The sequence below is a fragment of the Malaclemys terrapin genome, chromosome 4, assembly GCF_027887155.1.
Source record: "Malaclemys terrapin pileata isolate rMalTer1 chromosome 4, rMalTer1.hap1, whole genome shotgun sequence".
NCBI classification, from domain to species: Eukaryota; Metazoa; Chordata; order Testudines; family Emydidae; genus Malaclemys; species Malaclemys terrapin.
This window is the reverse complement of record NC_071508.1, coordinates 122,863,810-122,879,014: the sequence shown is the minus strand read 5'-3', so window position 1 is coordinate 122,879,014 and position 15,205 is coordinate 122,863,810. Positions and strand designations below refer to the sequence as shown.

The window sequence follows — 15,205 nt, the reverse complement described above, 5'->3', positions numbered from 1 at the left end:
AATGAAGTATCAGTTTTTTCTTGCAGAAAAGCTGAATGCCTAGAACACCTGGGATTCATAAGGAGGTTCTCATCCAAGTGCTAACTGGGCCAAGATGCCTTTAGGTTACAGAATCGTGTAAGATCAAGCAAACCAGGACCTGTAAGATTATCTGCTTTTCAGAAACCAGCCATTGTCTCAAAGAGCAACTTGCCATGACTCCCATAACTTACTGATCTCCTATTGCACATGTGCATCTCCAGTATCAGTATCTGAATTTGTTATACAGTGAGCATTAACATTTCATAAAGTGCTTCTGTGGTGACAAGTTGAAAAGCATTTCTGTTTCAGGGTAAGGAGCTGCTTACCTCACCTCACCTCATGCATAAGATTCCATGCTGCTTAGGAAGTTTATAAAGTTGTTATATACATGGTCTCACTTATCCCAGTCTATCCTATTGGGCAACAAACTGTACATGACTGTGGTCTGTATACTGACTAGCAGCTGTGATCTTTCGGGGCATTGCACAGTGCCCCTTTCTGACATTAAACAAACCTGCCTACTTATGCAATTTCTTCAAACATCTGTAACATAATGTTCAGACTATATTTTATTTTCAAGAAAGCACTTGGCCTCCATCTCAGAGAGGAAATGATGGAACCGCTTAAATAACACCATTTACTCCGGTCTGGCTCCACAGGCAGATCAACAAGCCTCGTGGTCAATGATATTAAAGGCTGCCCTGGGCAAAGTGATTATTGTTATTAAACATAATAGTGGCAGTTTAGGAAGTTGTTTTCCTCACGCCCTGATCCTGCAAACACTTATGGATGTGAATAGTCCCAATGATTTCAGTGGGGCTACTTGTATGTGTAAACTTAAGCGTCTGTATGGGTGTGTGTTTTGCAGTTTCTGGGCGGTAAAGGGGGTGTGATTTTTTTTTTTCCCCCCAAAGATGTCTAAATGATTTAGGAGCAAAAGTCCCATTAAAAGTCAATTGACCTTGTGCTCCTGAGTCACTTAGGTGCTTTTGAAAATCTCACCCTGGGCCAAAAAATGCCCTATCTAAGAATATTCAAAAGAAATGCCAGTTCTTTGCCATGGCCAGTTATGTGTCTTCAGTGTGTTGGGTGTGTTTTCCTCTTGTGGGTTTTTTTATTAATCAAACTTTTAAAGTCCACTTATTTTCCAGCCCCATCATCATTCCTAGTATGTCCCAGTGATAGATCTGTGAGATAAGCAACGATCAAAACTAATATTTCCTTTGTTAAAGTATGGCAGCAGGGGTCAAATAGAACAGCCAAAGCCAACATCTCTTCTTTCTGGATATAGACTTTGGGCTAATGGGCTATAGTATTGGACAGCAGCACCACTATGTAGTGTATGAATGGATTGGTTCATGTAGAATCTGGAGGACTTTGAACTACCCCTTCTGTTTGGTCAACTTCTCTTTACTGTTTGTTTGCCTCCCTGTGTATTGTAATGACTTTAATCACAAAGCCTAAGTATCCAGCATCCATCAGAATCAGACTCTCTACTAGTATTCTTTAGAGCATTCCCATACAGGCTGGCCTAACATGGACCTGGAGAGGCCAAACCCTGGTTCCCCTTTCAAATCTTGCACATGTCTTGTGCTGCTGCACTGCTGTCTGATCTGTCTCACTAGGTACTTGTATGGCCCCATCACCATAGTATTTGAGCACCGGTTTCATTAACAAGGGCAAGTTAATCTCAGGGCTGCAAACATCAACAAAAATGAGATGGTTCAAGTAAAGGTGATAGTATGGCATTTATGTTGAAGTCCTATGTTTTTCTTAACTTGTGCATTAAAACTGCAGTCTGTGTGCCAAATATTACTGCTTCTGTAAGAGTGGATGAAGAGGAGTCTTGCCCATTTATGCCAGTGGCAAATTTACCACTTTGTACCTCAGTGCATTTAAAATCACCAACTGCACATGCGTATAGGTATCAAGTCAAAGCAGGACTTTGGCCATCTCTTCAATGGGAGAGACACTCTGTGATGTCTACACATATCACCCATGTTCAGTGCAAAGATGAATTGACGTGGCTGTGCTTAAAAACACAAAAATACTCTTAACTGCTTATGGTACTTGTGTAAACTTTAACAAACAGTCACACAGTATATCAGTTCCCCTTTAATTCACCTGTCAACACCAAAATTCAGTGTTTCCTCTGGAAGAGTTGTCAATGGCTAGATTAACTGCCAAAGCAGAGTCCTGGATGCAGATGCCTATGTTGGTTAGGTGTCAGCTGATAACACACTGAACTAGGGGATTGACTGATCACAAAGTTTTTCAGATCCCTTTTAAGGTGCATTGGTGTGTTTAATTTCCATACAGATTCTCTTAATCATTTGGGGCTTTTCTTTACCTCAGAAACAGTCATTTCAGTTCACCCTCGAGATTCAGTTGTAATCACTTCCTTTAAAACAAAGAAAACTTCTAGCATACTAATCGCTCTCTTTTCTCTGCCCCCCCCCATCCCAATTAATTGCTCTCTTGCACACGCATGCACCTTTATATATCTTCCAGTAGTTCCTAGAAGCCCCAGTCAGGATCTGGGCCCCAGTGTGCTAGACACTGAACACTCTTAAAATATAAGACCGGGCTTAAATCTAATTAGGCAAGACAGAAAATGGCCTGTGTCTGAATGAGATTTCCTTGCATCAGGGACGGTCTAACTATATGTATGCTGCATACCCCTTGCTCTGGGAGTGCATAGTGGTTGCAGGATGATGATGCTTAGAAGTGAGGGAGGCTCTTGAATCGCCACATAGGGTCACCTAAAATGTGTTACGCAGAGTGGCATGTGGAAGCGTTCCAAACTCTCTCCCTCCCTTTCATTGCGTGGCTGCAAAGGGAATATTAAGTTGTTAGTTTGTTGTACTGCAAGTTTGTATTAATTTTACTGAAATAGTCAAATGTTTAAGAGTCCTCCTTGTACTGCATTATTGTAGTGTGACAGGAGAGAGCTGATGCATGCCCAGTCTTTAACATTGGGTTTTCCCTTTTTGTTTCTAGAGATCCACGGCCGACGAACCAACGTGTCAACAAGCACGTCGATAATGATGTCAACCTCCGCATCCAAAACCTGACCATCTTAGTCAGAAACATCAAGATTTATTATCAGGTGTGCCTTCTGCTCTTACTGGTGTCTGCCGAGGGTTGTGGTGTTTCCGCTAGCACAGGAATTAGTAGTCTGTTAAAGAAAACTACCACAGGAAATGAAGAGGAAATTGTGTTCATGTAAAAGCATTTTCAGCCATCATTGCCAGCACTTTGAAATACAGATAGAGCTAACTTCTCTAGCCTTCATGGCCCATCAGCAGATTTTAAAAAGGAAGGAAAAAACTGAGTTGGAAGGATATGATAGCTCTTTGGTTAGCTGTGTCGATGTTCAACTCTTCTGCAGGATCTATGAAATAGGACTAATGTCTGAGGATATAAAACGTGTTTAAAACAAGTAGCGTTGCTTTCACCCTTAGAGACATCTTGAAATGCCAAGGAGTATTAAAATGGTCCTGTACATACATATTGTGTTTAAATAAGTCTCATGAAAGACTGACCACATCAACTCCCATTCCCAGGCTCTTCTCACCCACCTGCATCTCTTCTAGCCATATGCTGTACACTAGAGGCAGCTGGATGGAGTGTTGCATCTCTTGAGCGTGTGGGAGAATAATGGTACTTCATTAACTTTCATTACAATTCTGGGGCTTGATGCTACTATAGTAGAGAGATACCCCAAAATATTCTTCCACCAATTGCTATCTGTGCTACAGAGCTTGCTAAAGAGAGTCTGAGGGGGATTCATGCAGAAGAAAATAAAATAGAACCGATGACTTTTAAATGCAAGTTATGGCAGCATGTCAGGAGAGTAGATTGTGTAGCTTTTTGATCTGAGGTGGTGTGTTGGCATTTTATATATTTTTGAAGACAACAAACGTATGGCTCAATCATTTAGCATTGTAGGTATTGCTAGAATGAGTTAAAGTATCAGAGGGGTAGCCGTGTTAGTCTGAATCTGTAAAAAGCAACAGAGGGTCCTGTGGCACCTTTGAGACTAACAGAAGTATTGGGAGCATAAGCTTTCATGGGAAAGAACCTCACTTCTTCAGATGCAAGTCATCTTGCATCTGAAGAAGTGAGGTTCTTACCCACGAAAGCTTATGCTCCCAATACTTCTGTTAGTCTCAAAGGTGCCACAGGACCCTCTGTTGCTTTTTAGAATGGGTTGTCATTCACTTAAAAATAAATAACTAATTCTCCCATTGAGTTCTCTACCCCAGCAGGGAAATCCCATTTCCTCAATCTTTCAACATAACAGGATGGGATTTCCTTGTCTGTCTTTATTATTGCTTACTCAGCACCATAGATCTGTATGAAGTTTTACAGACATCTGAAGACAGAGAGAGACAAGGTGGGTGAGGTACTATTTTTTTTTTTAATTAGACCAACTTTTGTTGGTGAGAGAGACAAGCTTTTGAATCACCCAGATTCTTCATCAGCTTGTCTGTCTCGCCAACAGAAGTTGGTCTTATAAAAGATTACCTCACTCACCTTGTCTCTCTAATATCCTGGGACCGACATTGCTACAACTACGCTACGTACAACATCAGAAGACGCAGTCCTTTCTCCACAAAGTTTGCAATCCAAGAGCCCAATCCTTAGTGTGCTGAGAACCCTAAAAATTTAATCTCACTCATGGGAGTTCAGCACCTTGCAGCAGATGATCAGGCCCTTTGTTAGACAATGTACAAACAGGGGCTAGAGTCTGGGAGAAAATAAATCTGATTCAGAATTATGTGACCTGGCTTGTTTAGTGTCTCGTTGGTTCAGCGCTGTTGGGTTTTTTTAATATAATCTAATCCAGCCAGGCACTACAGTAATACCTTATAACACACTTTCTTACTATTTTTAACAGAGAGCAAGAGCTGTGGCTGGAGATGGGAAGCATAATAATAAGACTCTGGCCAGGTTCAAGAAAAATCTAGGCCAGGGGTCAGCAACCTTTCAGAAGTGGTGTGCCGAGTCTTCATTTATTCACTCTAATTTAAGATTTCGCATGCCAGTAATACATTTTAACGTTGTTAGAAGGTCTCTTTCTAGAAGTCTATAATATATAACTAAACTATTGTTGTATGTAAAGTTAAATAAGTTTTTTAAAACGTTTAAGAAGCTTCATTTAAAATTAAAATGCAGAGCCCCCCGGACCGGTGGCCAGGACCCAGGCAGTGTGAGTGCCACAGAAAATCAGCTCACGTGCCACCTTTGGCACATGTGCCGTAGGTTGCCTACCCCTGATCTAGACCATTACTTTGTCAGGCTACTGCATCTCCCTGCCTCAAGAATGCATACCCTGCACATAAATAGCATGATAGCAAAAATTAATTAGTTTGTTCTTGAAAATGTTAAATAATAGCAAATCTAACAACAATTATATTTTTATATCTATACACTACATGTAAGGAGCTCATTTCTCCTTTATCACATCAAGATCTTTAGGGCAAATCCAAGGCCTCTTGTTAATCTAAGAGCGATTCCCTTTTAAATGACGTTGCATAACCTTCAAGTCCCAGTAGCTTGGAAGGAGTTAAGGGCAATCTGCTCAGTTCTATATATGATTGATATGCAGCGTCCCATTTCTACTAATGGTGGTTGTATTTTGGAGGATTTCTTGTGTGTTAGAAGCCCAGCTAGTGTATATCATTTGAATTAAATGATGGTTGGTTGTTACAAAGTATACTCAAGGCTTCTAGAATGGATATTTTGGAATGTACTAGAGAATTTTGCCATCTAAAACTTTTCATAGTAATTATTGTGAAACCTCTCCTCCTTTGAACCTTTATTTTTTGTTGTTTTTTAAGTAGCCTGAAATTAGTTGTGTTTGTATAGTTGAGTAATCTAAGTCAATAGCTCCGAGATGAGGCTAGTGTGTTACTGACAGAAAACATCTAATCAATTTCAGTGGCAGTCTGGAAGTGGGAGGGAGGGTTCCTGACAAACAATAGAAGCACAAATTGCTGCTTCCTCAAGGGAAGCACAAGCTTAAAAAACACCATGTTGGCCTTGGGGAATTCCCTTCACTTTCACCAAATGGACTCAAATCTCGTTTACAGCTAATTCCTTGTATTTGGGGGGGGGGGGGAGCGGGAGTGTATATGGAGGGAAGTGAGGGTGATAATTCTTTTGTGTGTTATTAAACAAAGGGTCAAAGTGGGTATCGCAAAACAAAAGCCTTTTCCCCCCCCAAAGACCTGGAAGAATAGAAATATAAGTTCATGGTCCCCTAGTCCCTGTGTTTTGTGGAATAAGATATCAGTAGCTACTAAAATTAAACTATTTTAAGATCTCACTCAAAGGCTGGATAGTTTTTTGGGTCCATATAAATATCTAACATAACTGTGCTCAGTATAGTTGAACTTGTTAAAACAAAATTTATTTCAGTATTTGGTGACTTACTTCCACCTCTACTTTCAGAAGAAAACCAGAACCCTGAACCCAAATGGCCCCCCCACGATGTTAAGACATTCCAGATCTGGGTCAGAACTTTGAGGCACTATCTCTCTAACAGGTCTGAATGTAAACCCTGTATCTGAAGAGAGCTGGGTATCGGAGAAATTTGGATCTAGATCTGACCTTTGTGGCTTGGACTTCTCTCTTTATAAAATTTGCTTCACTGAGCGTAAATGGGATGGGCAAATGCACTAAAGAAACACTTTTACACTGGAATCAGAACCGTTTAGGTGGCTCTGACGTTCACCTGGTGTCTCAATTGCTGTTTTTGTTAACTCTGTCAAAAACATTTAATCTATGAATTCAGTGAAGTTATGCCAGCACTTACAGCAGCACAAAACCTTGATCACTGAGGGCTGTAAAAAAAATAATCACCAGTGCTTTGTGTCAAGATTGTTGCAGTAAAATGGGGAGAAACCTTGACAACTTTTAAGATGAGAGAATTTTGAGTTGGCCGGTTCCAATTTTTTATTTTAATAGGAGTGTATAAAAAAAGGGTTAGTCCTGGTGGCAGGTAAAGTCTCTACATTTCCCACTGAGTATCCACACTTTTACAGGCTCTGTAATCATGGCCTGTGAGAACTTCATCTTCTGAAACTAAGCAAATTAGTCATTTTGTTGTGGGATTTCTTGAGCAGAAATCTGTTAGAGAATCTGCCACTAATTCCATTTAATGAACATTGTGCCACTGGCCAACAGCAAAAATGCTGGTAATTAACTTTTTGAACTTTTGTGACATTTTGAGAAGGCTTCTATGAGGGAGAATGTGAAATGTCATTGTCAGTTTTTTGTGTGTGTGTGTGTGTGTGTGTACACGTATGTTGGAGGGTGTGTTTGCACTTTCTAGCTAGTGCCTTGATCAAGCTGATGGTTCAGAGCATTGGCAGCTTTCCACCGCCTTTGTTGATGTACGTATTTGTATGTCTTTAATGAACTGAAAATCAAAAAGGAATCATAGAAAAAGTGGAAACTTGGATGAATTGCTTAGGAGGTGTACAAAAGAAGAACACAAGCATGTAGGGACAAAACCAGAAAGGCTACGACACAAAATGAGTTACACCTTGCAATGCACGTAAAAGGCAGTAAAAACAGGTTCTTTAAATACATTAGGAACAAGTGAAAGACAAAGGAAAGTGTTGGTCCACTACTTAGAGGAGAAGTTGACCTAATAACTGAGGACATCAGGAAGGCTGAAGTGTTTAATGTCCATTTTGCTTCAGTCTTCACTAAAAAGGTTAAAGGTTAGCAGGTACTCAACACAATTAATATGAGCAACAAGGGGGAAGGAAAATAGGGTAAGAACAAGTTAAAGAACATTTAGATAAGTTAGATGTATTCAGGTTGGCAGGACCTGATGAAATTCGTATTAGGGTACTTAAGGAACTAGCTGAAGCAATCTCAGAACCATTAGTGATTATCTTTGAGAACTCATGGAAGACAGGTGAGCTCCCAAAGGACAGGAGAAGGACAAATGTAATACCTAGCTTTAAAAAGGGGAGAGATGTGGGGAATTATAGACTGGTCGGACTAACTTTAATTCCTAGAAAAATACTGGAACAAATTATTAAAGAGTTTGTAAACAAGTAGAGGATAAAAGGCTTAAGGTACAGCCAGCATGGGTTTGTCAAGAATAAATCATGCCAAACCTGCCTAATTTCCTTCTTTGACAGGGTTACTGGGGAAGCAGTGGATTGGATATATTTTGACTTTAAAAATGGATACAGTCCCATGTGACGGTCTCATAATTAAACCAGGGAAACGTGTTCTGAAATTACTATAAGGTGGGTGCACATCTGGCTGGAAGACCAAGAGTAGTTATCAGTGGTTCACTGTCCAACTGGATGGTGTTTTTAGTGTGGTCCCTCAGGGGTCAGTCCTGGATCTGGTACTATTCAATATTTTCATTAATTAATGATTTAATTAATGATTTGGATAATGGAGTGAAGAGTATGCTTATAAAACTTGTAGATGACATCAAGTAGGGGTTAAGATGTACTTAGGACAATGGCAGGAGAACTTGAGGAAAATCCTGAGTGTAGACACACCTTATTCTATTCTGTTTGGTTCTTATACCGAATTCATCACCATAGCACCCTTTACCACACTGTAGGTAATGCTTTATTTAGCCTATATACATTAGCACTTAAACCATTGTCAACACTGGTGCAACTGCATTCTTTACCAACAGTGGGTACAGAATGTGCTTGTGTGGACTACGCTTTGGAGCAGTTATTTGAAACAAGCCTGGGCTGGGGCAGACTGGCAGGGTAGCTTGGGGAAGCTTGAAGTGGCTGTGTCATGCTTCCTCCATTCTGTGCATCAACCTCTGGATCTGACACCTTTTATGGGCAATGAAATTCATTTTGAATATAGTTTGAAAAAACTAGAAGCAGCAAGAAGATCTGTTTCCATATCTGCTAGATCCTTAACTTTCAGACATGCCAATATTCACTCAAATGGCACATACTGCATCACAAAAATCCCTACCGTTTGCATAAAAGCTTGTGGTCGTGGGAAGAAAAGAATTAACATTATCATCACTTGGCTAGTGTCTGTGTGGTTTTGAGGCATAACTTTCATGTAAAGAATGCAGATTGGAAATGCCAGTGGAAGAAGCACTGTATGTGGTCACTGCTACATTTCGGTGCCTGTAGTTCCCATAGTTGTGACCACTAAGTCCTTGGACAATTGCTTGACATTTCTAAATGGCTGGAAATAGTTCTGCATTTAAAAAAGAATTGCTGCTGAGACCCAATTCTAAAACCAGTTATACTCACAAAATGGCCCATGTGCAACTTTCATAAGTAACTCAAACCTTAAAAGTTCCAATAATAATGGTGGGAGGAGTAAATATGAAGTCATTCACTGAATGTGCAGAAAGAACATTATATATATCATATTGCTGCAAATCCGAGTTCTGGTTTTGGTTCATAACTTGTGCCTAATAGCTATTTTGCCAGCTGTAAACAAGTTTTTATATACAGTGTGCCCCTTTGTTAAATTTACATCTCTTTTCTAATAGTAAGAAGGCCCCTAGGGGTCCCTGATTAGTTGCTTAATTAATAGGCCTCTATAGGTAAACTTTATTTCTTCGTATTACTACATATCTATATTTCAAGCTCTCTCTTTCTCTCTCAGTTCAGGAACTCAAGGGAGGAACTTTTTTCTTGAGTTTTAAAATCCAAGTTTGTAAACCACAACATTTGTCTCTTCTCAAGACCACAATGTCAGCAGTTTTAACAAATAATAGTCCCTTATAAATTCACCCAAATTACTTTGCTAACTTTATACGCTATGGGTCTGGCAATTTCTTCTCCAAGATGTATGCAACTGAGAGTACAATTTGTTTGTAATATGTATTTAAGTGCCTGAATCAGTCTCACATCTGTAATTTTGAACATTAATGTGAGATAACAGATTTTAAACTGTGATAACTTGTAACAGGGTATGGGGAAGGTGATGTATAGAAGCTGAGATTCTTAGTACCATAAACATTATTATATATACTGGGAATAATTTAGTACCAAGTACTTGTACTTTTTACAAAGAGGTAATTTGGTCAGGTGGATTGGGGGATAGGAGATGTTGGTTCTAGTCCTAGTTCTGGTGGTCACTTTGGGCAAGACCTTTCTGTTTTCTGTGACTCCATTTCAGCTCCTACCCTTTGTCTATCTTTATTTAGATTGAACCTCTATGGGGCACTAACTGTCTTATTTTGTGTTTACGCAGTGCCAAGCACAGCAGGACCCCAATCTCAGTTGAAGCCTCTTGACACTACTGTGACGCAAATAAAATTTGTGGTCAGGTTTTCCATTATGGAATCACAGAAACATAGGGCTGGAAAGGACCTCAAGAGGTCATTGAGTCCACCCCCTATACTGAGGCAGGACCAAGTAAACCTAGACCATCCCTCACAGGTATTTGTTCAACCTGTTTTTTAAAACCTCCAATGACCAAGCAATGGTAGGTAAATAGTATAATGGCTAACAGGGGTCAGGCTAGAGACTCTTGCCTATATGCTCGGGTTCTTACTGATCGCCATATTTGGGGTCGGGAAGGAATTTTCCTCCAGGGTAGATTGGCTGAGCCTCTGGAGGTTTTTCGCCTTCCTCCGCAGCATGGGGCAGGGATCACTAGCAGGAGGGTCTCTGCTGATTGAAGTCACTAAAACACAGGATTGGGGACTTCAACAGCAGAGTCCAGGGAAGGGGTAGGGACGGTTTTATGGCCTGCAGCATGCAGGGGGTCAGACCAGATGATCATAATGGTCCCTTCTGACCTTAAAGTCTATGAGTCAATGACAGGGATTCCACAACCTCTCTTGGAAGTCTACTCCAGTGCTTAACTATCCTAAGAGTTAAAGTTTTTCCTAATATCTAATTTAAATCTCCCTTGCTGCAGATTAAGTCCATTACTTCTTGTCCTACCTTCGCTGGATATGGAGAACAATTGATCAGTCTTCTTTATAACCTAAACAGTACTACCAGCTAGCCAGTTATTCCATTTTGTAGTTACGCATTTGATTTTTTTTCCTTTCTAAGTGTAGTATTTTGCACTTTATTGAATTTCCTATTGTTGAATTCAGAACAATTCTCCCATTTGTCAAGGTTGTTTTGAATTCTAATCCTATCCTCCAGAGTGCTTACAACCCCCACCCTCTGGCTTGGTGTCATCTGCAAATTTTATAAACATACTTTCCACTCCATTATCCAAGTCGTTAATGAAAATATTGAATAGTTCTGGATCCAGAACTGACCCCTGAGGGACTCACTAGTTACACCATCCCCGTTAGATAGCAATCCATTGATAACTACTCTTGGAGTACGGTCTTTCAACCAATTGGGCACCCACCTTATAGTAATTTCATCCAGACAACGTTTCCCTAGTTTGATTATGAGACTGTCACAAAGGATGGTATCCCTTTCTAAAGTCAAGATATAGCCTGTCTTCTGCTTCCCACGTAGGCCAGTAACCCCATCAAAGAATGAAATTAGGTTGGTTTGGCATAATTTATTTTTGACAAACCCATGCTGGCTGTACCTTAACCCTTTTATCCTTGACTTGCTTACAAACTGATTGATAACTGGAACAAATTGTTAAACAAAGTTAGGCCAATCAGTCTATAATTCCCCAGGTCTCCTTTGTTTGCCCTTTTCCAGCCTCTGGGAGCTTGCCCATCTTCTGTGCGTTCTTGAAGATAATCGCTAATAGTTCTGAGATTGTGTCAGATAGCTCTTTATGTACCTTAGTATGAATTTCATCAGGCCCTACTGACTTGAATGCATTTAACTTATCTAAATATTCTTTAACCAGTGCACTAGCTACAGTATGAAATATGAAGTAGACAGTATGTTAAATGGATACTAAGGCGCCATGCATATACTGCAGTCAGGTGTGCCATGTAAGTGAATTCTTTGTTCTGGCACAATTTCCCGAGTGAGCAGGCAATCACTTAATCTCCCAGTGCCTCAGTTTCCCATTTCACAGATTGGGAACTAATGGTACCAACCTACCTCACAAGTGTGTTGTAGAGATAAGTATACTAAAGATTGTGAGATGGTCAGATAGTACAATAATGGGGGCCATAGAAGTACCTTTTATAGGTAGGTCCCTAGACAGGTTACTCATCTGTACCAGAGAGAGAAGATCTGATACTGTATAGTGAGATTTTATGCCATCTATAACTCTGGTGGAAATAGACAAATTAGCCATTTGTCCCAGAGTGTGGTCGCTAATTTGGAAAGATATCAATATTTTGAGAGCTACTATTTCAGATGGTACAGGGATCCCACCACATGTCATTGAGAACTCTGCTGTTAGTTTACTAGCTGTGATTCTAGGATGCATTGTAGCTGATCTATTGGATTATGTCCGAAAGCTTAATACAGCACTGAGCTTTGAGAGGCACATTTTTCCCCCCTTGAGGCTCTGCATATATTTTAAACCTGAATGAAATGGTGACCTCAAACAGATGGGGGGAAAATAGCCCAGCTTTTAAACTACTTTATGGCCCGTAATTTCCTGGAGCTGGAATATAGGGAAGGACAGAATAGGCTGGCATGTGCCTGGGTTAGTTCTGTCTTCGTTTTGGTTAATAAGCTAGGAAGGTGTGAATTCATTATACAGACAAATGGGGAAACCAAGCTGAGATAGCAAGGGGCCTTGTGTGTGCTCCTGTAATATAAATACTAAAGGATGGCAATGAAGATGACTCTGAATTCTAGACTCATAGCTTGAATGGAATGTACTTGGAGAGAAGGGCTGTGCTGCTGTCATCAGCTTCCTCTTTTGTTCTGATCCAAGGTTTCAGTGGGTTGTTTGGTCTAGCTTGTGGCAGTAGTTGGTTAAGGTTGACACATCAGAAGTAGAGGCAAAGGGGCATTATTCTGAAAGCACAGGTGGGGAGATGGGTTCAGTTGCCATGGGGTGATCATGGTGGGCTCCAGCACCCACTGGACCTGGAGGTGCAAAAATGGATATTGTACAGCATGAAATATATCTGGCTTTTATTCAGCACTTCTTGATTTAACCCATGACATTTTATCATCAACTGAGGGGGGCGGGGAGGAGATACTTGGAATGGTCTGAATTAGAGAATATTTCCACTGTCATTTAGACAGCTAAAAAAATGAGTGAATGTTTAATTTAGGTCTGTACTAATTTGAATTTACCTGTTGTAAATCTTCTGTTTAAGAATTTAATTTATTCTAGTGTTAACCTAGTAAACTGTTGCACTACGACTTGCAAGAGTAAAATTACAGGGTATTTTGCTACCTTCCACTACCATATCTATTGTGAATTTTTGATTAGATTTAAGGCATATATCACTGTATCTAGACAATCTCATCAGACTTAACACACTTTTGACTCAATTCTGCTATATAGACGCAGGCAAAATTCCCATTTACATCAATTGGAGTATTGTTTAGGTAGGTTCTGCAGCCCTAGGTTCCCTGTAGCCTAAGGAAGCTACAATTTCAGATATATTGGAAAATATTCTGTCTGCTGTGTGCAGTGTATAGTAGTAAAGGGATTTATTTTTGCTAAATTAATTGTTTATACAGGCAGTCCTCGACTTTATGATGTTTGACTTACCATGAATGGCACTTACGGCATTTCTGAATTGACACCCTGATTCAACTAACGACAATCGGTTTCAACTTTACGACGTTCGGTCCTGCAATGGAGTGGATTGCGGTTCTGAATTACGACATTTTGACTTACGAAGCAATTTTCAGGAACCAATTGTGTCATAAGTCCAAGGACTGCCTGTAATGCCTGTTGCATAGCTATAATATCTGCAGATCTAAAGGCCTGCTTTGGTCAGTTGTATTTCTGTAATCGGTTCCATTTAATTTAGCCTTTTGCATACAGATATTTTAAAGTGAAGTCTACATGAATTCCATAAATATACGGTAAATTAAAAAAAAAAATCTTCCAGTTGCACAGCAGTTCCCTAAACACAGGATTTCTGCTTTTTCTTGGCAGGTCACAAATGGAAATGATATTTCTTTGATAGAATGTGCATATAATCAATGAATAATTTTATATTATGATCTCAGAAAACATAATCTGTATATATCAGCATATGTAAATGGTGTATATGACACTATATTAGATCCATTCTGTTTTAGGTGCTGGTTTCCCTACAAATCTAGATTAATCTCCTGTACAGAAGTGGTATATAAAGAGGGGAATTAAAACCTTAATTCTGCAATGTCGTATGCACCCCATTGACTTTAATGGGGCACTGCATGAGCAAAGGGTTCTGCCTGTGTCTGTGAGTTTGCAGGATCGGGGCCTATGATTTCAGCTGTATTAGCACTTCATCTTAAAAGTAGCAGGTTTATTACTTGGCCATCATTTTAACATAGGCTGTTTTTTGTTTGTTTGTTTGTCGTCGTCCCCCCCCCGCCCCCAACCAGGTATTGGACCTACAAACCATACCTCCAGGGTGTTTTTTAATTTTGGAAAAAAGCTTGGGCGATTTATTTCATTTATTTATTTATTTATTTTAAATCATAGGCATTCCAGAAAAGGAAGTTACTGTTTTTAGATTTGATTTTGATACTGTCATATGTCTTATGCAGTTCATTGTTGTAACTGGCTGGCAGTGTTTGTCTGAAACACCCAATCCTCCTAGCAGGTGTAGATCCTGCTGAGAAAATGGGTTAGTGGGGTTTGCTGAATCGTGTCTGATTACCGCACCTGGATATAAAGGAGTTGGGAGTGACTCTCTAGAGAGCGGATGTAGAGTGTGGGCTGAGCAGACCTGGTGTAGGAATGGAGCAGGCTGGGGAGAACGCTTGAGCTAAACTTTGTTGTTTTGTTAATAAAGGCGAGCCCTAGGAACAAGATGAAATTATGACACTACAGAGCATGGACTTTGTGTCAGAGTTGGTTGTGAAGGGCACCTGTTCACAAGTGTGTGTTTTAACTGACATTTTGTCATCCACTAATCTCCAATACGCAATAATGCTTCTGGGTTCGTGGGTTTGTTTTTTTAATGGGGAAGATTTTTAAAGACAGCTCTTACTTTAAAAAACAACACAGACTAACAGCTGTGCTAGCACAACGTCTGTTTCTTGTCTCTTTGAGACCATTTGAATGTGTGCACTGATGGTTACGCTATCTAAACCACACAGCATGTAGCAATCTAGATAAATCCAGCAGCTAAGGAGTTAAGCTT

The 15,205-nt window shown here is 40.0% G+C and overlaps 1 protein-coding gene across 3 annotated transcripts in view; it reads left to right on the top strand.

Annotated features, from left to right (window-relative positions):
• Positions 1 to 15,205, top strand: part of CCDC88C (coiled-coil domain containing 88C) — a 127,967-nt gene that overhangs the window by 8,511 nt on the left and 104,251 nt on the right. For all 3 annotated transcript variants that reach the window (XM_054026747.1, XM_054026746.1, XM_054026748.1), the window contains exon 3: positions 3,022 to 3,130. In XM_054026747.1, coding sequence (XP_053882722.1) covers positions 3,022 to 3,130 — 109 coding nt within the window. The remainder of the gene's footprint in view (positions 1 to 3,021; positions 3,131 to 15,205) is intronic.